Genomic DNA, 23,067 nt, shown 5'->3' with positions numbered 1-23,067 from the left:
AGCTCCCGGCCGAGCACCACCAAAGTGAAGCCACCTCCTCTCTCTAAGGCACGCCCAGGGACTCACCTAATAGAGAAATAAAATACTATTAAAACGCCCCCGAACTGCTTTTTCCTTTTTGACAGCGATGCGCTGGGCAAGGCTGGCGAAGGGAAGGGGGGTCACTTCAGGCAGCGGGCAAAAAAGTCCTTCTTTTGTTTTTTTTTTTTACAGATTTCCTAATTAATATCTATAAAAATGATTTATTTGATGTTTTTCTCCCTTCCTCCAAATGTCATACATTCATCACTTTTTAAAAAATTTTACTCTAAAAGGGCAGGACAGAGGGAACGTCCATTGCACCTCGCCAAAGGCTGACTCCCAGACCGACCATCTAACCTCCGCCGGGCTGGCAAGGGCTGACGCTTCCCTCCCCACGGACGGCCATCGCTCTCGGCCGACCCACGGCAGGTGAGCTCAGCCATCGCCGCGGGATGGGCGTCACCACCACACCAGGCTTGTCGGCAGCCTCGGCCAAAAAGCGAAGGGCTAAGCCAACCGTGGCGGATGGTGCGGCCTCTCTTATCTGAAGAGCCTCTCAGCTGGGGACACAGCCCATGAGCGATGGCACGGGGGGACGTGCCCCGGCCGTACCCCGACACCAGCACCGAGCCCACCACGTGCGCTGCCTTCTGCGCCGTGCCACCTGAACAATCAAACGAAGCCCCTGAAGACAAACACTTGATGAACAAGGCCAAAACTACCCGCGCCGGCTGAGGAAGGACCAAGCAACCACCGAAGGAGAGCAGAAAACCCAAGGAGAGAAGACTGTCCATTACCAGAGTAGCCTCCCGAGGATTTGATGTACATCTGCCCGTACTGCTCCTCCACCATGGTGTCGTACGCCTCGTCGTCCTCCTCGTCCTCCTCGTTGTGGTAGGAGGTGGGGCTGTCGGTGGTGGGAATGCTGCTGGCGCCGGGGCTCGTCCGCTCCCCCTGCGAGTACTGGACCTGCTGGACGTTGGGGATGAGGGTGGCCAGGTTGGGCATCCCATAGTAGGAGACGCGGGAGAGCTTCAGGGGACCGGCGTTGGGGCCGCCGCCGCCTGCCCCCTCCCGGGCGCCGGGCTCGAGGGGCCGCTTGCCAGGCAGGCCGGGCAGGGCAGCTGCCTGCAGCTCGAGGTTCTCGTGTTTGACGCGCGTGAGGAGCGGGATGGGCATGGAGGGGGACATGACATAGGGCGCCGAGGCCGACTGCAGCTGGTTGCAGGGGCTCTGCGGCTCCGAGCTGGGGTCTTCGATCATGGTGGTCTGAGAGTCACAGTGGGGAGAGCTGACCTTGAACATCAAGTCCGTCCCTTTCTCCACGATGTGCTGGATCTGCAGGAAGCCCGCCGTGTACATCACCACCAGCTGCTCGCTCGCCGCCATGGTCAGCTTCCCGGTGTAGCAGAAGGAGAGGATCTGCTGGAAGCAAGCCGGAGGGACGGTACCCGGCAGCTCAAAGGCGTTTTTGCTGTTCCCACTGAACAAGTCTCGGAAGTAGAGGCTGCTGGCGGCCAGGACCGCCCGGTGCGCCTTGAAGGCTTGGCCCTTCACCACGATGGAGACATCGCAGTACAGCCCCAGCAGCCGCTGCTCGTTCAGGCAGCCCAGAACGGTGTTCCCAAAGTTGGGAATCTCTATGTGCAACATCTGCGACATGGCTCAGGATCGGCTGGAGCTCCTCAGACATTCAATGCAGGAATATCCAAAGTAGGGCACATCTGAAAAACGGAGAAGGCAGGGAGAGAGGCACAGCGTTTTTAGACAGTTCACCAAAGCAGAAGCAGAGCAACCCACCTCACCCGACATCAAAGGCTCAAAGCTAAGCTCTGAGAGCCGATGCGGAAAGGCGACCGCTTACAAAAATTACTTATCGATGTTTTCAAACAACGTTGGAAACGCTATCGGTGAATGAGAAAGGATATTCCAAAAACACAAGCGTTTTCTTCAAGTTGTGGTCTGTTTAAATAAGCACCACGGATTTATTCCCCCGGGGGTTTTACTTTATGCAGGAAAATCTGAACGGTAATGGGAGAGGAGTGAACAGTAAAGCAAACGTAAGATAGTCAGACAGATCTCGGGTAGCATTATATAAGAAACACAACAACCAGCAGCTCTGTTGAAACTACAGAAAAGATATTTATAAAACAATGTGCCCTTCTGCCTGAAATAAATACAGGATTCTGCCGGAGCGATAGCTCCCAGGAAAAAGCACTTTGAAAAGCAATCTTCCCATTTGCACCAGAAAGAGGGAGCATTTCAACAGTTAAACCCCTTCTCAACAGATTTATCCTCCAACAAAACGAGGCTTATCTCCAAATTAAGCCAGACATTTGAGCCCCAATAAAACAAACCAACGTGCCGCAGCGAGCCGCCTACCAAGTTGTCTTCTTATTTTTCTCCCCTAAATCCGAAGTGGGGCAGGGGGAGCCCCAGCCCAGCCCCTCCTGCAGCCGGAGCCCCCGGTCCCCCCCAGCCCATCGCCCCCCGGCGGGGGGTACCGGCCCCAGCCAAGCGGCAGCGGGGACCCTCCGAGCAGCCTCACATGGAACGGGCTCAAAGCGACGACGGCGATGGCTCCGGCTTTGCATCCCACCGCGGCCGCTCTCTAAGGCCAGCTGTACCTTTTGGCCACGGGGATAATTCCTCCTTTCAGCGACCAAATAAAGCCTTGCGCTGGAAGGGACCTCGTCCACAGACCCCGTGCAACGGCGGAGCAGGTAGCGCTAGTGCAGCCCGTGCACGGAAACTCCAGCGAAGCAAATCACTGCGGATTCACCGACACCAGCCAGAGCCCAAACCCCCCCGTCCCCCCTCCCCGAGCTCCATGCAAGAGTCCAGGAGATTTAAAATCCTTTTTGCCTTCAATACTACTGAAGAAAAACTATGGTTAACTAGTACTGAAAGCTCATAAGAACAATATATATATAAAAAAAAAAAAGGATAAAAAAAGAAGTTTATCTGAGAAAGATTTAAAAAAAAAAAAAGAATCTCTGAAAAGAAAATAATAAACCACAAAGAGCTGCTCTGTTCCCACTGCTGGGAAAAAAAAAAAAAGTCCTATCTGCAAGGCCACGGGGTAACAGGAAGAAAAGGGAACACACTCGGAGCCAATTTAATTGTATCTGCATGGTTAAAAAAAATTCTTCCGAGTGAGGAAGTTCCTGGTCCCCTCGCCTGGCTGGGAGCGAACGTACCTTCAGCAGCGCCCGTCCCCAGCGCGGCCGCTCGCCGGAGGGGCTCCGCGTCCCTCCGTGTGGCCCTGGCCGCCGCGCTATACGCAGCGGCGACGATGGCTCAGGGGAGGGGGGGGGGGAGAAAAAAAAATATATAGTATCAAACCCTGGGTTTGTATCTGCTGTAGCTCAAGCTTTTACCAAGTCAAATCTCCCCGGCAGCGCACAGCATCTAAATGAATAGGCCGGATGCAGATTAACATTCAGGCTGCTCTCTGCAATGAATAGAGCCCTTTGATTAGGGACCTGAAGTAAATGCCAGTTTCAAACCGAAGCTTTAAAAACAGAGAAATATCAGTGCCAGAGGAATGCTCTCAGTGTTGGTACAAGACAGACTTTTGATGAGTCACTGCAATGCAAACAAAGATGGCAGAAATACTGTACTGTATGCTGATGAAATGCTTAGTGGTGCCACGGCAACTGAGACAGGTTTTAAATTTATAGTGCAGTTTTGCATATGAATGACGCTGTAAACTGCCTCCCCTGCCATCTAGTACATCCAGAGTGTCAAAGCATTTAAACTATTCCAAACAGTCTGCAGAGCTGGCACTGCTGCTGGTTAACTCCTGCGGCCGGAGGAAGGCGCGGGGCGAGGGCGGCGAGCATCCCCCAGCATCCCCCTGCGTCCCTCAGCATCCCCCTGCATCCCTCAGCATCCCCCGCCCCACCCCAGGGGCTCCCCAAACCCGCCAGCCCAAAAGGACAGCTTTGGGAATGCTCAAATCTGCCCAAAATAAAGGTGCTCTGTGGGCAGCCACAGTTCTGATCCTCCCCCCCCAACTCCCCCACCCCCCCCAAGAAAGCCTTTCAAATGCAGGAAAAATGTTTACCCCTTGGGGAAAGCTTCTTTCAGTCTGTGGCTGAATCCACTAAAAGCAAATCCATTTGCTTAAGTAATGAAATCCTAGTCACATTGTCTCCTGGATTCAGATTTTAAATTACCTTCGCATTTATTGAGCATGTTTGGTGCTTTTTTCTGGGAAAGAGGGTGGGGCCTCACTTTGCTTACTTCTCTCTTGCCCAGAGCGTTTTTATTTCTGCTGTTGCTCTCGGATTTGTTGCAATGGCTCTGCTCGGATGGTCACACACAGTTAAAATTTAAGAGATTAAAGGCGAATCCATCCTCAGAAGCGGATAACTGTAGGGAGCGCAGCCGGGGCCGGTGATGCTCCCTGCTGGATCGTGCGCCACCTCCGCTTCCACCATCCAAATAGATGTTTGGTGCATTAAGTTCAACTCCACAGCAGAAAGCTGCTGCCACTCCCAAGCGTCTGAGGCTGGCCACCTTCCCCTGCTCTTCCAACAACCGGCACTAACACATCTGCTCTGCTCCCCACGGGACCTGCCGCCTCCCGGCGCTTGGCAGAGCTGTGACGCTCCCAGCCGAGGACCTCCAGAACCTCCATGCATTGGGAGCTCCCAACAGGTTAATCCAAACCCGGCGTAGAGGTCAATGACATCTCTGCCTGGTGTTGATGAGGAGGCTAAGGCACCGAGAGGGGACCGAGGTGACAACCTGAGAGGAGGTCAGAGAAGACATCACGACAGCCAAGCCCAAGAGCCCAAGACCTCTTCCAACCATGCCACCACCAACCAGTCTGGCCCTGGCAAATACAGATCCTCTCTGGATCTGTGAAAACTACTGAAATTCATTGTGCTTTACAAAAACATAACTTTGCCATTCAGGCACCTGAAGGAAGCCTTGTCCATGCGGATGGTGGACCGTGGTTGGAGAAGGATCTCCTCTTTCCTAACAGCAAGAGCTCCCTTAGAGCTGGAGGGGAGACCAGGAAGGCACTGGACAGGTTCCCCTTGGACTTGCTCTCAACCCGTCCTGAAGAAACGCAACAGGGCAGGATGAGTGGGACCAGCCAGGGACAGGTTGGTAGTGCAGAACAAACCAACTTAAAACAGATATCAATTATTAATATTGCTTAGAATCTGCTCTGTAAACAAGCCAGGCATGCCAGGAGGAACCCATGCCTCTCTCTAAAAACACCAAAATTGTGCCGGTTCAGGATAGGTTAAAGCTGGTGAGAAGCACCAGAGTGCCCCAGCCAAGCAAATTATTGGCAGATATCATTTAAAACCTCCCATGAGACATGACAGTTTGAACCAGGATGCTCCACGCGACCAGCCCCTCCCAGGGTATGCCTTCCCCAGGACTGCAGCCTTGGCCTGACCACCCCGAAGGGATCCCACCCCAAAACTCCCATCACTCCAGCTCCCAGTGGCCTCTTCTCCGATTCCAGCAGGTTTTTGTAGCTGCTGGTCACAAAGCTGCTGAGCGAGTGGGCGAGCTTGCCAGTGGCACCCAGTGACTGTATAAACCTCCAGTCTTCCTGGGAATAAAAGGCCCTGAAACATGCTCGCAGGGAAATGGTGAAAAAAAGTAACAGTGTTTGGTCTAGAAACAGCACCGAGGAACGCGAGCAAAGCCGTACCAGTGAGCTGCAAGAGCCCAAACCACTTCAATAAACTGTAGGCCAGGGGTGCTGGATTTTTGTTCCTTCCTCCCCACTTTGCCCCTGCCTTTTTATGACCAGACTATAGAAAAAACAAAGCAAAAAAAAAAAACTCAAAAAACAAAACACCAACAAGCCAAAACCCCCCAAAAATTCAAGAAATAAAAGAAGGCGGTCTTGAAAGCCAAGGAGAACCTGCTCACCACGAGACCTCACATCCCCTGAAAACAGCAACAAAATATTACTGTGACTAGATAGTGAATGCCGTAACACTTGATAGCTTCTAACTTAAAATTCTCCTCTACTACATATGCCTTTTTTTTAAAAAAAAAGCACAAAGCTACTTCTGAATGCTTTGAAATGGCTCCAGTCCATTTGACACGGGAAGAGCTGTGCTGCAGGAGAAATGACCTTAGCAATTACAGATACAAACTGTATTTTGCAGTCTTGTCTCCCAAGCTGAGCTGTGCCCCAGGGTGCAGGAGGAGCCCCCGGCGCCATCGCCACCCAAAAAAATCCCGTCCCCTTTGGGCTGCCGTGTCCTACAGGTGACACAGCATCAGCCGGACACCTCCTACCAAACAGGAAAACTTGGACTAAACTGGATTAAAACCAGCCAACCCACCCCGTTCCCCCCAGTCATTTGAGATATGTGACCATTCAAGCAAAACATCGTTTTGTTTTCCAATGGCAGCCTCTCTTTTCCAGCTCTTGGACGTAGCAGGACGATTTGTACATGTCTGCATGCTTTTTGTAAAGTCATAGCCTTTGTCACAAGATGTTCATAAAAAATGCAGCTGTTATTTGATACAACTTCCATGAGAGTTTGAGAATTCTCAGTTTCTGCGTTCACATGCTATTGGGGGGGGCGGGAAGCAGGTTTGCTCTTTTCTGAACTATTTCCCTGCTCCAAGGCCTGAAAGGTCGGGGCAAGGCGACAACAACAAAGGAAAAAAGCATCGACCTAGAAGAAGATGCTGGCATCAAAGCTCCCTCGGGAGTAATCAGAAATAATTAGATAATGTATTTAAATTGTCTTTTTCCTTAGCCAACATACAAAGAGACTTGGAGACTTCACATCCCCCCCATCCCCCAAATCCCACCCCAAAACCCCCAAAGCCCTACGCAGGGTGCGCGGGGCAGCAGCTGGGGCAGGACAAAGGCAGCAGGACCAACCGGGGGTGGGAGACAAAGCGGCCAAGGGCTTTCACCCCCACCCAGCCAAAGCCCCTCGAAAGAAAAGAGCTGAAAAGTCTTGCCCTTGAAGGCCCCAAAGGGTCAAAGGAAACTTCCCTTTCTTCTGTAAATGAGGAGAGAGGGGGAAAATTCCACCCTTGGATTTGAGGCTGGCAGGGGGATGTCACCCAGCCAGGCAGGGGCTCCCCAAAGCCACCCACCCATTCCCTGCCCCAGCCCAGGGGTGCCACCCGCCCAGCTCTTGCTACAGGGTTTTGGGGTTCCTCCCCCCACTTTAATGAAAAGGAAATGCACTTTTTACATAAGCCCAAAGGAAAATACGCAACAGCTAACTGCAAAACTTGGTGGCAAAGTACCATTCCCCGAGCATGAAGCCGCTGTAATGCCTTAATGAAAAGAAATAGTTAAATAAAGTCAAATAAAATGCACTTTGGGTCCACGCTGTGCATACCCCGCATGCACCACAGGTCGCTGTGGCAGGCAACTGAGAAGCAAAAGAGAAAAGTCTTTGCACCACCCCCCACCCCAAAAACGCGACTCCCCTCTGCCCGCGTCGGGGTTCGGGGCGGAAAACCCGGGGTTCGGAAGGGAGAGGGATTGGGGCACAAACGTGAAACGCCATGAGTGCCTGCACGGTTTAATGCCCGTCTTTGGCAGGGGAAAGAAAACAAGGTTAACTTTGGTAATCAAATGACAGTCATGCCGAGACTCCTCTTCTCTTCTGCAGCATTTGTTTCCGCAGCTCCAAAGTATTTATTTTTGAAATGCTGCAAGTGGCAAGCGGCGAGCAGTGCTAACGTCCCCTATTTTTAGTGTAGCAGCCAGTGGCAATGGGTGAAAGAAGATTATTTCTGCCTTATTAAGATAGAAACTGAATTTGCAAATGTTTCTCAGTAACACATAAGCAACACACACGGAGCAGACATGCAGCACGGAGCTACGTTTGCTTTATAACCCTAAAAGTTCACACGGAAAGTAGAGACCTGGAGGCTCGGCCAGGGGAACGGGGGAAAAAAGATGGAAAAAGTGAATTAAATTAACGCTGATGATCCAGCCCAGCCAGGCAGCCGCAGCCCCTCTGCCAGGGCAGCCCGGGGTTGGGGTGCTGGGGGCTCTGCCTGGGGAGCCAGCACAGCTGCGGGAGCTCTGCCTGGGGACCCCAGCAGCGGCGGCAGCTCCCCGGGCTCTGCCCTGCTGCAAGGTGAGTCACCGGCAGCCTGGGCGCTCCGCCGCCGCTCGAGGTCACCCACCGGCAGGCTGCTGCCTCCAAAAAGTGCAGTCATTCAGCCAAGGCGAAGCCTGTTATTGCCATTATTTTTTAATTAGGTTTTTTTTTCCCCCTTTCTTATCTATCACTAATTTTAAAAGCTCCCAAAGCAAGGAGAAGAAAAAAAATAGAAAATGCAACATATTAATTTTTTTTTTTTTTCAGATTGCTGCAAGGAAAAGGGTAAGGGAGAGACATGGATAAAAAATACAATTATTCTGCAGAATTTAATCTTTTTGCAATCTCATAAAAGCTCAAGACCCCGACTAAGTTACGTCCACCAGAAAGCACACAGCACCCCATTACCATGCCTTCTGCAAAGCGTGCATTGCCTGCATCCCATCGCAAACATTAATTCACATCCGTAACACATCAAAAAGACAAGTGCCATGCTCAATTGTATTCTCCTCACTCCTAGTACACAACAGCAGAGCTAGCAATATATAACATGCATGACTCAGTTCTACCATCGTGCCACTACGGAACAGAAAGCCTTAAAATAAAGTAAATATCTTAAAAGGTCAATTAAAAAAAGCTTACAAAACATCAGACGCTGCTTCTTGCTAGAGCTCATTACCTAGTATGGTGGAGCTGCCTGTGTGTTTTTTTTCTTGTGCAAGTTAGTCTGTGAGTCAGCATTAACACACATGAGAACATCAGGAATACTGCCTAGTTCTGATGCAATGGAGGTTGTAAAAAAAAAAAGAAGAAGAAATCGCGCTCCGTTTGGACAGGAGCCTGTAATTCAATTGCCTTTACTTTTCAATTACTGCATAGCCTACCCTGACCAACCTGCAGAGGGGAAGGAAACTTTGCTTACATCTCTGTCTTAAAATTAATGACTTTTTACTTTTGGCTACAGCTTATTCTCCCGGCTTTAAAAGCAAAAATAGTAGGCATAATATAATTAACCCTTCAAGGGCAGCTGAGCCCTCGCAGCTATCGGGATCTCCATGTTTTTGTAGAAATTTCAGCACTGGAAAACAATACTGCCAAAAAGTTCTGGCGAAGGAAGACATTTATACATTAAACTTTTAATACTCTATAAAGCAAAGCATCTGAGCTTGATCCTTAATGGAAATATAAGCTTGCAGAAAAGGAAAGCTATATACTGCAGAAATCTTAACTCTGTACCTCCAGGTTTACAGAAGCAAATACTAGATCGCACAGGGCGCTTTTCAGAACTGAGCTTTCTGATCACTGAGCAAAACCCCCCGAGAAACCTAAAATTTGTGACCTGAGGTGGTCACCTCAGCCTGATGCCTGACTTCCCCTGGCCGATGGGGGCAAAGCAGAAGACCCGCATTTTTCATATGTTGCATTTATTGCGTACGCTTCAGCAAACAGTCCTCTCTCTTCCTTCTTCCCGGGGCGGGGGGGGATCTCCCTGCAGGCTCAGCTCCCACCCTCAGGATCGCAGCACCCAGGCGGGAACGTACACGAGACTCAACGCCGCCTTTTCATTTCTGACCTCTCTGCTCTTGCAACAAAACCCTTCACCTGTCCAACAAATTTTGCCCAAAGCTTCAGAATGTGCCTATTTCTGTGACGCATCCTAAAGCGCCCCCAGACAACTCTGCAGCCCAGAATATTATATTATACATAGGATATTATATTACATATTATATATGGTCAATATATTCTAGTATATCTATAACATTATGAAGTTTTTTATATATATGTATGTGGTCAAGTACGTCTTCAGAGCCAACACCAACATCTGACAAGTTTTGTGCTGCTGTGCCACAGCCGAACAGCCAGCGTCCCCGGGACAGCCCCACCGACGCACAGCTCTAGCTAAAGCACAGGATGCGTTGCTTAAATCTGGGGGTTTAACAGAGATCCAAGCCTCCCCATGCAGCAGCGGAGGGTCAGAGCCTGGAGGTAAGAAAGTCTCCCCAACGTTCACAATATGCCGCAGACATGGGTTGCGAACACGGAGCCGATCCCACAGCAACGAACACTGATCGACCCAGCAAAACAAGCAGGTATAGCTAATGCACGTGGATTAATAATCCAGTGGATCACAAGCATATTCGAAATCCCAGTTTAGTTTGCTGGTTGTTTTCATGAGTAGACACAAGCGCTGCAAAATTCTTTTTTTTTTTAAATACACACACATAAATAGTTATTAATGCTTATTAACCGGCAAGGAAACCCCCCAATAATATTAGAGACCAATCACTTTGGCAACTTCCCTCGCACACAAGGGTCTGTCTCAAAGCAGTGTGAGCCTGGTGGGTTTTTTTTTTTCTTAAGCGTGTGGGATACTTGAATACAGATGAATTGAGCTTTAAAGGGAAAAAAAAAACCCAAGCAGCAACTTCTGGGCCAAGTTCTTGTGTGCCAAACTTTTCAACTGCCACAGCACAGCTCGACAGTGTTTCAAAAGAATTTAAGCACTGTTTTGAATACTGCTGACAATCTTCCTCATCAAAATTTGTAATTTAAATACCTCATATCTGAAAAGCACGCTCCCTGGGGCATGCTTCATTCTCCCTCCCCTCCACCCACCCTCCCCAAGCCCCATTCGGCACAAAATCTGTTGCTTTCCGTATCTGGCTGGTTTCTCCCCCACCTCCCGCAACCCCGCATCCCCCCCAGCATCACCCCGCGGCATCCGCTGCATCCCGCAGGGACCCCAGTGCTCAAGGAGAAGTTTGTTCTTCAGATTACCCATGGATGAAATCTCTGTACGCACTGCAGCGCCCCAAACCACTGTTACCTTCCTCTTTTATAACTATGATGTTGGTTTAGAGATAAAACCGTTTACTGGTTTAGAGATAAAACCGTGCTAACCGGGCTGCCCAGGCTCCTACGGCAAGAAAGGGTTAATGCGAGGAGCCCTGCTTCCCAGCACTCTGCTACCCAGCAGATAAGATGTTCCTTCAAAGGCCTTCGGATATGTCAATAAACCCCAAAATAATTCTATGTCAATAAGTCTAATTGGTGAGGAACGGCAAAATTAATTTCTTGGGGTCTATGTGACGTTACAGGCAGCGGCTCCATTTTGGCAGGAGCGTGTTTAAGATTCCCTCCCAGTGCTGCAAAGCACCTTGAAAGGTCGACGAGCACTTTCATATTCTCAGATCCATCTACAACGCTGCAGCAGATGAAACGGATTGACCTAGACGAGAACTGAAACAGTCTCTGTGAAATAATCCATCAACACCCTTCGCCAGCCGCAGCCGCCTTTGTCATGGGCACGCTTGGAAATCGCACCTACCTACTGCAGCCGATGCGGGGCTCGATAGGGTTTAAATCACGGCCCCGCTCTCCTGGGATGTAACCAAACACGGCATCGATAGCTGCAGAGCCGCGGAGACGGCACACAACATAAAATACCTCCATATTAAAGTGTGTGCAAAGCCTGTGCCCATTACCGAACTCATTAAAGACAGTGATACTTTGTAACATACTCTAATCTTTAATATTCATAGCTTGCTTCATTTGCATATCATGCCATAAATAGTTGAAGCAGAGGTAAAACACAAAGCGCTCTACTTGCATTTCTAATTATGCCTAAAATCAAATGTAAATCACAACACATCCAAGACTCAGAAAATACTAAATTTGCTGTCTCTCAGTTAAAAGTCTTTAAAAAAAAAAAACCACCACACGCACAAACCCCATTATTTTTTAAAAGAAAAATCGAAGGGGCTTATGGGCGCGTGTAGGGAGATGACGCTGGTTTAAGAGGGGAGCTCACACGCTCGAGCCCCAGCCCTGGTGATGGACCCCAGCAGCAGCCCAGCTGCAACCCCTCGGGCCAGCGCTGGCACCAGCTCATCTCCCCAACCCCTAAAAACCCCTGCCTTCACCACCGAGCTGCGCTGCAGCTGCTCATTTAACCTTGGCCTTTAAAGAAACAACAGGAGCCTTTTCCTCCGGGGCAGCCGGGAAAGCTGATCTCCAGCAAAGGAGGTAAATTTGAAGAATCAGCTTGAATGTGAACTTCTGCTACGGCACTGGGCTGGCTGGTGTTGGTGCTTCAGCACCGCGACCCGGCGCGGGAGCCAAAGCGTCCCCAGGGCTGGAATCTGCTAAACCCCGCGGTTCAACAAGAAAAGAGGTGTCCTGGGGCGCTCGCATTCAGCAGCTCCCAGTCCAAGAGAAACAGATGATTTCCTGTTCGTAACCCATCGAATCCGTGCCGAGGCAGCACGGGGTGTTTTTCTCTGCTCTGCTTTTTCCTGAAACATGGGAAAGCGGTCGGAGCTGGGAGCTGCCCCGTGGTGCTCCTGCACCTGCTGCGGCACCCACCTCTGGCACCGGCACCGGCACCCACCCACACCAGTCCCACGGAGGAGGCTCGAGACCCCATTCAACGGCCGGCGATGCCGTCCAACAGAAAGGCCCGGCGTTACGGAGCCGGGTGCCCTCCAGGCGCCTCCCGGACATTATCCCTTACTACAAGAGCTAGAGGAAGTTCTCTGCCTCCTCCAGAAAGGGTACTGGGGAACTGGGTGCTGTCCTTAATGGCTCGTGGGACTTCATTCCTCAGCCACCCCGATCCTGGAGGGCTGGTTTCCACAAATCTCAGGTTATTGATTTCAAGGAAAAGCGTGGCCCTGGTGCGGCACAGGCAAGGAGCCAGGCTGTGGTCGGGGCTGGGGTCGGGAGCAGAGGCGAGGCCTGGTGTCCTCACCTGTACAACCAAATTAACCATGCTTCCCCCACTCCACAGGGGCATCAGAAGACTTAACATCTGTAAAACAACTCAATATCCTCTGATGAAAAGTATTATTAGCACATTGCTGCCCACGGCATAAATAATTTCCCTTTAATAAGCTTGCTTCTGCGTCAGGCACTGGGGTCCCCTTGATTTTATGGAAGTCCATCACCACCAACATGTGAAAATGCACGTTTTTAGTTCAAGAGCGCTGGCAGGGGCGTGGTGTGAGCTTGCCCGCCTGCTGCTCCCCGCAAGGCAGGTTCCTCGCAGGCGTGACCCACACGATGTGCTGTAGCCCCAACCCAGCCCTGGCCCTGCTGCCGCACTCCTGCCCTTCCCTGCACCGATCTGACACACTGCTGCTGCTCCCAGGACGCTCAAAACCTTCCTCTTCTTCATCCACCTCCCCCCGTTCCTCCTCTTCATCCACCTCCCCCCGTTCTTCCTCTTCGTCCATCTCCCCCCGTTCCTCCCCTTCATCCATCTCCCCCCGTTCCTCCTCTTCATCCATCTCCCCCCGTTCCTCCTCTTCGTCCATCTCCCCCCATTCCTCCTCTTCGTCCACCTCCCCCGTTCCTCCTCTTCGTCCACCTCCCCCCGTTCCTCCTCTTCGTCCACCTCCCCCCGTTCTTCCTCTTCGTCCACCTCCCCCCGTTCTTCCTCTTCGTCCACCTCCCCCCGTTCCTCCTCTTCGTCCACCTCCCCCCGTTCCTCCTCTTCGTCCATCTCCCCCCGTTCCTCCTCTTCATCATCTCCCCCGTTCTTCCTCTTCGTCCATCTCCCCCTGTTCCTCCTCTTCGTCCATCTCCCCCCGTTCCTCCTCTTCATCCATCTCCCCCGTTCCTCCTCTTCATCCATCTCCCCCGTTCCTCCTCTTCATCCATCTCCCCCCGTTCCTCCTCTTCATCCATCTCCCCCTATTCCTCCTCTTCATCATCTCCCCCGTTCCTCCTCTTCATCCATCTCCCCGCCCCTCCTCTTCATCCATCTCCCCCCATTCCTCCTCTTCATCCATCTCCCCCGATTCCTCCTCTTCATCCATCTCCCCCGTTCCTCCTCTTCATCCATCTCCCCCCATTCCTCCTCTTCATCCATCTCCCCCTATTCCTCCTCTTCGTCCATCTCCCCCCATTCCTCCTCTTCATCATCTCCACCCGTTCCTCCTCTTCATCCATCTCTCCCCGTTCCTCCTCTTCGTCCATCTCCCCCCGTTCCTCCTCTTCATCCATCTCCCCCCATTCCTCCTCTTCGTCCATCTCCCCCCATTCCTCCTCTTCATCCATCTCCCCCATTCCTCCTCTTCATCCATCTCCCCCATTCCTCCTCTTCATCCATCTCCCCCCGTTCCTCCTCTTCATCCATCTCCCCCCGTTCCTCCTCTTCATCCATCTCCCCCCATTCCTCCTCTTCGTCCATCTCCCCCCATTCCTCCTCTTCATCATCTCCCCCGTTCTTCCTCTTCATCCATCTCCCCCCGTTCCTCCTCTTCGTCCATCTCCCCCCGTTCCTCCTCTTTGTCCATCTCCCCCCATTCCTCCTCTTCATCATCTCCCCCCGTTCCTCCTCTTCATCCATCTCCCCCATTCCTCCTCTTCGTCCATCTCCCCCCGTTCCTCCTCTTCATCCATCTCCCCCATTCCTCCTCTTCATCCATCTCCCCCCGTTCCTCCTCTTCGTCCATCTCCCCCCATTCCTCCTCTTCGTCCATCTCCCCCCGTTCTTCCTCTTCATCATCTCCCCCGTTCCTCCTCTTCATCCATCTCCCCCCGTTCCTCCTCTTCGTCGATCTCCCCCCGTTCTTCCTCTTCGTCCATCTCCCCCCGTTCCTCCTCTTCATCATCTCCCCTGTTCCTCCTCTTCATCATCTCCCCCGTTCCTCCTCTTCATCCATCTCCCCGCCCCTCCTCTTCATCCATCTCCCCCTATTCCTCCTCTTCATCCATCTCCCCCGTTCCTCCTCTTCATCCATCTCCCCCCGTTCCTCCTCTTCGTCCATCTCCCCCCGTTCCTCCTCTTCGTCCATCTCCCCCCGTTCTTCCTCTTCGTCCATCTCCCTCCGTTCTTCCTCTTCACCTCCCAAGAAGCTACTCACAACACAGAGGCACAGCAGCCACGGTACTCAAATTAGTGCTTTACAGATTTATGCCCAAAGATTTAATTAAAATCAAATGAACCAAATTTTGCAAAAGTAGGACAAAAATCGCCCATTTTGGGAAGCCGTAAGGCGCGCTGGCCTGGCAGAACGTGGAGCGAGGCAGGTTGGCTGCTGCACGGCGGGGCCCCGGCATCCTTTCCCACTTACTCCCTTTACCGCTGGGACTCCAGCTGCATAAACCCACTGTATCTTAATGAAAGGCTTTTGCGGGTGGCTGTCCCCAGGGAAAAATGCATTTTTACGTCACTTGAACCAAGGCTGATTTTGAAGAAAGAGCCAGCCAAATAGCACCAAAGGGAGTCGGGCACCCAGCAGTCGCCCCGGCTGGGAGCATGGCTCCGAGCCATAGCCTCTGCCTTATTAGATTTTTCCCATCTTACAAAAGGCTTAAAGAGACTTCTGAGAATGAAAAGCTGAAAGGAAAAAAAAAAAAAAGTGTGTATCATCGCCATGTTCTGCTCATACGCCGGGTTTCCAGGGTCCCCAGATCCCATTAGTGAGCGGGTCCAGGGACTTGTGTGAGGGTCCCCCCGGGCCCCCCCCCTCCCCATGCTCTTGTCCTTCCCTGGCACTACGGCTCCTCCCGCTCCCTTTCCAGACTCATGTCCAGCTCAACAACAATATTGCATCCGTTCTATTAAAGAGTTAAAGGATCTTTTCTGCAATATCGACTTCCAAAGAATTCCATAGATGTCATTAAATTTAACCCCAAAAGGTGAGCGTTTGCTCCGTCCCCCCAGCCCGCGCCGAGGGAGAAGTGAAAGCGAGCTGCTCACAGCCTGCAAAGCTTTTCTGCTGTTCGTATGTACCCTGGCATCTTGCCCGGACCTATTTTTAAGCCCATTTACTAGAAATCCCACAAATTAAAGGAAATACGGATAATGTTGTAAGAATCCTTTGGGCCAAATAAAAGCTACACATAATTTTCCTTGTGCATCAGAGTAAGATCCTTAACCACAAAAACCAGATTTCCCCAAAGCTCTTTTGCAACAGCGAGAGAATCTTGTTTTGTAAAAAGTTGCTTTGATTCACTCCTGGATTACAGGGAGCGCGGCAGACACCGCTGCCTGGCCAAACCGGGAGAGGTGATGACTGTTACGACACAGAAAGGTGTTAGCAGAACACAGACAACTTAAACATCTCTAGCTCCGGAATGGTGACTATTAATGCCAGCAAAGCATGCAGAAGGTGCTCTCGAGAGAAGCTGTAGGATGGTTATTGGGGTTTTTTGCTCTGCATAGGACTGTTGTGTGTTTTTATTTTCTAGCTTCTTTCAAACCGCGTGTTCGTGGTGCTCATGAAGGGCCAAGTGCTGAAAAGCCTCCTCCAGCACACCGTCATCCTGGGCAAATTCCTGCTTGGCGCACCCCAACCCCTCCTTATCCCAGCTCCGAGAAAACCCTGATAATCTTGTCTTGACGGTCCATTGTATGAAGAGACCAAACTCACCTCGCTTGTCCTCATGCCAAAAGCTGACCCGTTCCAGGCAGGACGGTCACCACAGAGCTGCTTCTCCATCTCCCATCTCCAGCCCCCATCCCTAACTGCGCCCCAGTGCCTCGGCACAGCTGGGGGTGCTACCCCCGCACCCCCAGGACGGGGACAGGGAGACGCCGATGCAGGCTGTGCCTCACGCCAGCGCCATGACGGGGCTCCGCAGCATCTCCTCTGGGATTTTATGTGAAACAGTGATTTTATGCAAAAATAAATCTACACGCTGTATCTCTCTAGTTATACAGTTACAGTGGGGTCTCTCGTGGGGTGAGCACGAGGCAGGCGCAGCACAGAAAATAACTGATGGATCCATCTGCAGAGAGCTCACCCACCGCTCTGGAAATCTCCATCCTGGGCGAGTGGGGCCGGTGCTCGGAGGCAGAAGCCCCCCCGCTGGGTGTCAGCCCCCCGTTTCCCACGGGAGCCCCTCGCCTGCCACCGCAGCAAATGGAAAAGGGGCGAGCGGCACCGATGGCCCTTCGCCTCCGCGCACTGGCCTGGCTGGAGGAGGCTGCTCCCTTCCCTTTCACCCCTTGCCCACACTAGTTAAATAAAGGGGCATCCGACTGCAGCGCCTTCTGCACCAGGGCCACTGGGAAGCAAGGAGAGAGCCTGTGCTTTATACAGCGTCCACAATTTTAACCATACAAAGACTCCATCGTATTAAATAAACTCCAGTAACAGCACTTGTATTTTGGTAGGATTAAGAAGAAACTAGCAACCAGATACATGTTTCAGTAAAACTCATAAGACCAGCAGAAACAGCCCCCAAATACAACGGTAAAAGCAGCGATTGTGGTTAGTCCTTGTGGGGAGGGGATGAGGAAAAGGTGCTTAATTTCCAACAGTGATAAAGCAAAGCAAAGCAATCATCATTAAACCTGACTCTCCCTTCACTCTTGTTCATCCCCAGCAGTCGCTTAAAATGTCTTCCTCGCAAACATTTCAGCTTCCTTTTAAAAAGAAAAATAATTATGCAGGGGAATAACCACCTCTATTCTACAAAGGCACAGATCTGAACAGTTAAACACGCAACTTCGGGAACTTTTCCAAGATTTATATGTTTTGCATGGAAAGCAAATGTTTTTTTTCCTGCCTGGGAAAATATTTAAGTGCTAAGTTTATGAAGCCAAGTCCATTTATTCCTGGTTTATGTTGCTGCTCGGATGGAATCTAATTAGCGATTTAACCAGCAGCGTAGGGATGCGGCGTTGGCCGATGCCACGAGCCCCCGACCCGCATCTGTGCCGGCACACAGCCCCGGGGGCTCTGGCCCAGAAACAGGCTTTCCCCATGGCACAGGACGGCGGGACCGGCTGAAGGAGGACTCCATGGCCACCCTTCCCTGGAGCATCCCCAGGGCGAGCAGTGCGGACGTGCCCAGGAGAGAGCCTGAGGTTTCCTTCCAGCCCCGCCAGCCGCAGTTTCTCACCATCACACTTTTTGACACAATAAAAGTCTTTTTACAGTGATGCTCTTAGAAATAGCAACACCTGATTTGCATTTTCCTGCGCACCTGCCTTTCTTACTGAATTGCTGGCTTCACTGTGTGCCGACTGAAACTCCTCCTTCTCCTTCTTGCTCAGAGCAGCTTCCACCTCCACCAGCCCCGGGTGGGACCAGTGTCCGTGAGCCGAGGCAGCGGTGAGGAGCAGTCCTGCCACCGGCGGCTGAGATGCCGGCGGGCAAGACTGGGGACAGGTGGCTTTCCCCACCAAGGTGGCATTACGTTAGCGAGACATACGCCGTGCCCGTCGTGGTACGGAGCTGCAGGACTCACTGCACAAGTATTATCGAACACAAAACAACCCCATTTCTTAGTCCAGGCTCTGTTTTCACCTGCACCAGTACCTTCCACAGATGCATTTCATAAATGCATGAAATATATCTCCTCTCCTTTTATCACTGCCTGCCAGTACAGCTCCCCAGCTCCTGGGGAGCCGGAGGAGATGCAGAGCAGGAGGACTGGGCGTGGGGTGCTGGCGGTAGCCACCTCGCTTGGCACCAAATTGGGGAACCCAGAGAACAAGCCTCGGTCCCTTCTCACAGGCCAATGTAGGAGCAGGCGTGGGAAAAAGCCCCAGTGGGGCTGGGCGCCACGCGCATGTGAGAACAGGGGTGACCCCAGAGAGTAACCCCGGCTCAGCAGCATCGTCCGGGACGAGAGCAGCCCAGGCAGTCCCTGCAGCACCCGGACACTCGCCTCCCAGGACAAAACAAGGGAATGGGGCCCATAAAGACTCTCCATGCTGAGAAAGAGCTTCCACATGGGAGCTGGGACCCACCACCTCCCGAGGTCCCTGCCCTGGGAGCGGAGGATGGTTTGCATGCTGGCAGCCTTCCCCTCCCCGTGCAACAATCCTGCAAACACATCCCCATTCCCATGAACTGGGAAGGAAAAACATCCCCGTTCTTCCAGGGAACTCTTAGCCTGGGAATTACTTGTCATTTCTAAGAGGGGCTTGTTCTGGCCTGCCCCAAAGCAACATCAGTCTTTCATCAGTTCAAAGATGATAAAACCCTGAGATGTGTTCAGCCCCGAGTCTCAACTACTTGCTCAGACACCTGGAGACTTTTCACCCCAGACTTAAGGCCCTTCAGCTTTTTCCAGCAGCACAGCAGGTGATTTGCCTCTATTCTTCCATTTAGTTTTGTATTTTTGAAAAATCTTTCTGGCCAGTTAAACCAGAACCATCGCGATTGCGAAATCCAGGAAATTTGCTGCAACGCTCTGTAACACTTGCAAGGCAATTAGCCAAAACCTCACACAAATAAGCTTTTTTGCCACACCGTTCTAACCACCAAGCATTAACCCATTTTCTTAGGAAACAACATCTGCTGAAATAACTTCCTAATCTAGGAGCAGGCGTGGAAGAAAAAAAAAAGCCACTGCAAGTATCTCTAGTCCATGATAAACAAAATTTTCAGGCAGAGTTGTTCCACTCGGCGGGTACCGACTCCAAGTACGGGGGCTTGTTACATAGACCCTCGCCTTGGAATATTTATTACCTGGTCAGGAAAACCGATAGGGTCGAAGCTTTTCCTATGGCACTGATAGGCTTAAGAGACGGTGCTTCCCCAGAGAAGCCCGTGGCAGAGCAGCCTGAGGCTTTGGGGCATGAATTTGCACCCCTGAACGCCACTGTTGTGGGGCCTGAAATCCTGGGAGCTATAGCAGCTGCAGCCTATAGCTGTAGGAATAAATCACGGCACAGGCAGGACAGCTCCTGGGTAGTCGTTGGTAAGAATAAAGAAACCACTGGGCAATAAAGCAACCATTTCCATTTCCTACCCCTGCATTTACACAGCTTTTCTTCCTGGGAAGATGTCAACACACAGCAAAAATTAAGCTCGCGATTTGCCCTAGGAAACAGTTATCACGTACAGACAAACTGAGGCAGAGCACGATAACGTAACCAACGTAACCCCGCAAACCAGTGCTCGCAGGCAGCAAGACAAAATCACGCTCAAGACCTTTCCTTATTTCAGATTCAAGTTGCAGCTACGCTTCTGTGCTATTTGTTATAACCCATTCCCTCCCTTACTCTCTGTCCCGGCTTTCTCCCCCATCCTGAAAAACCTATAAAATAAAATAAAAAGCTTCCTTTTGGGAATGCGGCGGTAATAATACTGCTACCATCTGTTGATAAGTCCAAGGACCTACGCAGGGAGGAAAGAGGCTGCAAAGCTGAAAGGGAGTCAAGTGTTTGCATGGTTTTATTGAGAAATGAAATCCAGCTTTAAACACAGTTAATCGGAGACTATTCTGAATCACCTCTTGAATTTTTTAATGCTACTCCTGGGAGCACTGAAGGTAAATATGTTAATTTGACTTCAATCATGGTGCAGGGAAAAAAAAAGCAGGCTGTATTAGTTTAGGGTACCAAGTCTTAAAACTATTCATGCATTTCTGCATATTTTATACTCAGCAAATAAAGTTCCAAGGTTCTATAAGGAGGCTGAGAAATTATTCTGAGTAAGCAATAATGAGGTGTGCATTATATAAGGCTGATACTAATGGTAATCTATTATTAAAATTTAAGAGCTAAAGCAACTACATTTCAAACAGTCCTAGAGCAGTTTTTCTTCTCTAGGAAGGGAAAGCAGCACCTGGAGGAGGGAGGTTGGCGAGACAGCGGGTTTCGTATGTGGCACACGGGGTAACGGTCTCCGACTGAGTCGTACCCCGGCTCCTTGGGGTAATCTCTCCGCTATTTCTCTAATTAACTCTGCCACAGCGAACCACCACGGCTGCGGCGAGCAGCCTCGTCCAGCCACTCAGGCATGGTCACGAGTCATGGCAGGTTCATATTCCCAGCGTGTTTAATTCTCTGCCTGGTGTTTCAGCCTAACAGACCTCCCAAAATGCATTAGGCATTAAAAAATTAACAGGGTTCCCAGTTTGTACATCTTAACGATCCTCAGGGCTTGATTTCAGCTGCGATACCCCACTTAAGCTGCAAGGACAGGAACGTGACCAGTAAAACCCGATGTGCTTTCCCTACCGGTGCCAACGCTCCTGCCACATCACCTCCAGGACCCTGAGAAAAGCAGCGTCACGACATCCAGGTCGGGTACATGGACCACGCCAGCATTCAAACGCACCACGGGAAGAGTGCAGCATCGCATCCTAGCGGTGCTCGTCAAGCTCAAGCCAAACTTTGCCTGGTGCTAGTGAGAGCCGGACCTGCTCTGCCCCACTCCCAGCCCCACTCCTTCCCAGCCGGATGCTCTCCTGGGGACCGGCCACTCGCCCCGGCGGGGAATCGCCAGGCGCCGCAGGACCCATCCCAGCAAGCAGCGCAGATTATAAAGACATATCATCTAGTGCAACGGCACCTCTCAGCACTGCCGAGAGAGAAACAAACAGCAAAAAAACCCCAGAGTTTGGCTCATTTTCCTCCTTCCTACATCTTTTGGTGAGAATCAAAAGGAGTCTCTGGGGGCTGTAAATCTGTATCTGACAAGCCCATACAGAAATAGGCACATCGGGGAGGGACCAGGCGCTGCAGCAATGCCATGTGTCTCCACGTTTAACCTGTTACAGCTCCGTCTCGCAGGGCTCACGGACCCCGAACATGTGCCAGGAACACAGTGGTGTTGCCGCATCGCCTGCCCCTTAGAGGAAAATCCCCCCTCGGCTTGTATGAAATGCAAAATTAAATTTTAGCTGCATTTCAGAGTGTACTGCTAGTGTGCAGCCAAGTTCTTTTTTTTTTTAAATGAAATTTTTTCAGTAAGTTTAGATCCCAAAGGCAACATTCTGCCCAAACCAAAGGATAGCGAAGCATGATAATCTCAGGAGAAACAAACTTAGTCTGAGACCTTTCTGCACTGAAAGGGATCTTAAATAGCGATGAGCCCTTTGCTCTCCAGGCTGGACGGGCCACTGGGAAGCAAACCAAAGCAGAAAGGATGGAGGGGGAACAGAGCGAGTGGGCGTTTGCCGGGTGTTTATGCCACCCACCCGCTCTGCCTGCCCATTCCCTGCGGTATCACCACCTACCTGGGCCGAAGGAGTTAACAGCTCTTCTGGGACAGCGTAACAGGAGACGGGAGTTAGTCATCTAGGCATGTCCGGATCGGTATGAACCCGGAGCCAGCGTATGAATGAAGTTGCCTTGGAGATGCAGCTAAAACCAATGACCAGATATTAACTTTTCACAACGGGCTGCCAAGGGAAGCAGAACATGCAAAACCAGCAGGACGACAGCTTCCAGCGGAGGCAGGAGCATCCGAATATGATGGGAGGGACCCCTGAGCCCCCCTGGAGATGTAAACCCCTGCATATCTTTGATCAAGAGGCAGGAGAAATTTCTCCTTGCAAAGCCAAGCAGGCCAAGGGCTAGCAATGAAAGTTGGATCTTGGACCTTATGGGGTGGGTAAATGACGCCTGGATGCGGGACACTGCCTACCCTTGGTCTAATTTTGAAGTTGATGATATAGACACCAACACCCAGCTTCTTTCTTCTTTCTGGAACCGGCTTCATAAGCAGAAAACACAGCTACGGGCACCTTACACAAGGCAGCCGAGACAAGATGTCATTAAACAAAAATATTAACAAGTAATTCAAAGGCTGGGCAAGGATTACACGTCAGCAAACATCTCCCTGCCTATCCCCAGCGCTTCATCTCCACTTCCAAGGGCAGTTTTGGAGGTGGATGAGCGGGAAGGAGTGGCTGCTCCGGCCATCTGCCAGGCTTCTCCGCTGGCAGCCAGCGCAGTCACTCTGCAGGAGGAAGCTCAGCTTCAGGCAGAGGTTTCTCAATCTCAGCTCAGAGCAGGGTAGCTTTCTCCGGGGCATTTCTCCCGCCCTGATGAAGGTGGTCAGCCTGCTTCCCAAGGGGTCTGTGCGAGGAGGACACGGGTGACCCGTGAGAAGGCTGCACCAGGAGGACAAGCATCTGCTAAAGCCCGTGGGTGAAGACCACGGGCAAAGCTTGGCTCACCTAGCCCTCACCTCCCTCCAACCTCACCAGAGCACTGACCCGTGGATAGAAACAGTTTTTCAACCGCGACGAGGCTTGCGCTGCATGAGGTGAATCGGTGCAT

At 51.4% G+C, this 23,067-nt stretch overlaps 1 protein-coding gene across 5 annotated transcripts in view; it reads right to left on the bottom strand.

The window, feature by feature from the left end:
• Positions 1-23,067, bottom strand: part of NACC2 (NACC family member 2) — a 64,628-nt gene that overhangs the window by 20,304 nt on the left and 21,257 nt on the right. For 2 of the 5 annotated variants that reach the window (XM_075112187.1, XM_075112191.1), the window contains exon 2: positions 819-1,745. In XM_075112187.1, the coding sequence (XP_074968288.1) occupies positions 819-1,683 (865 nt within the window). In that variant the 5' untranslated portion in view covers positions 1,684-1,745. Of the gene's footprint in view, positions 1-818; positions 1,746-2,648; positions 2,861-8,729; positions 8,805-23,067 lie in introns of those variants that run through there. The other 3 variants (XM_075112188.1, XM_075112190.1, XM_075112189.1) reach the window with 3 other exon arrangements.

The sequence above is a fragment of the Phalacrocorax aristotelis genome, chromosome 17, assembly GCF_949628215.1.
Source record: "Phalacrocorax aristotelis chromosome 17, bGulAri2.1, whole genome shotgun sequence".
NCBI lineage: Eukaryota > Metazoa > Chordata > Aves > Suliformes > Phalacrocoracidae > Phalacrocorax > Phalacrocorax aristotelis.
Note: the sequence above shows the minus strand (reverse complement) of the source record. Positions and strands in the feature narration are given on the sequence as shown.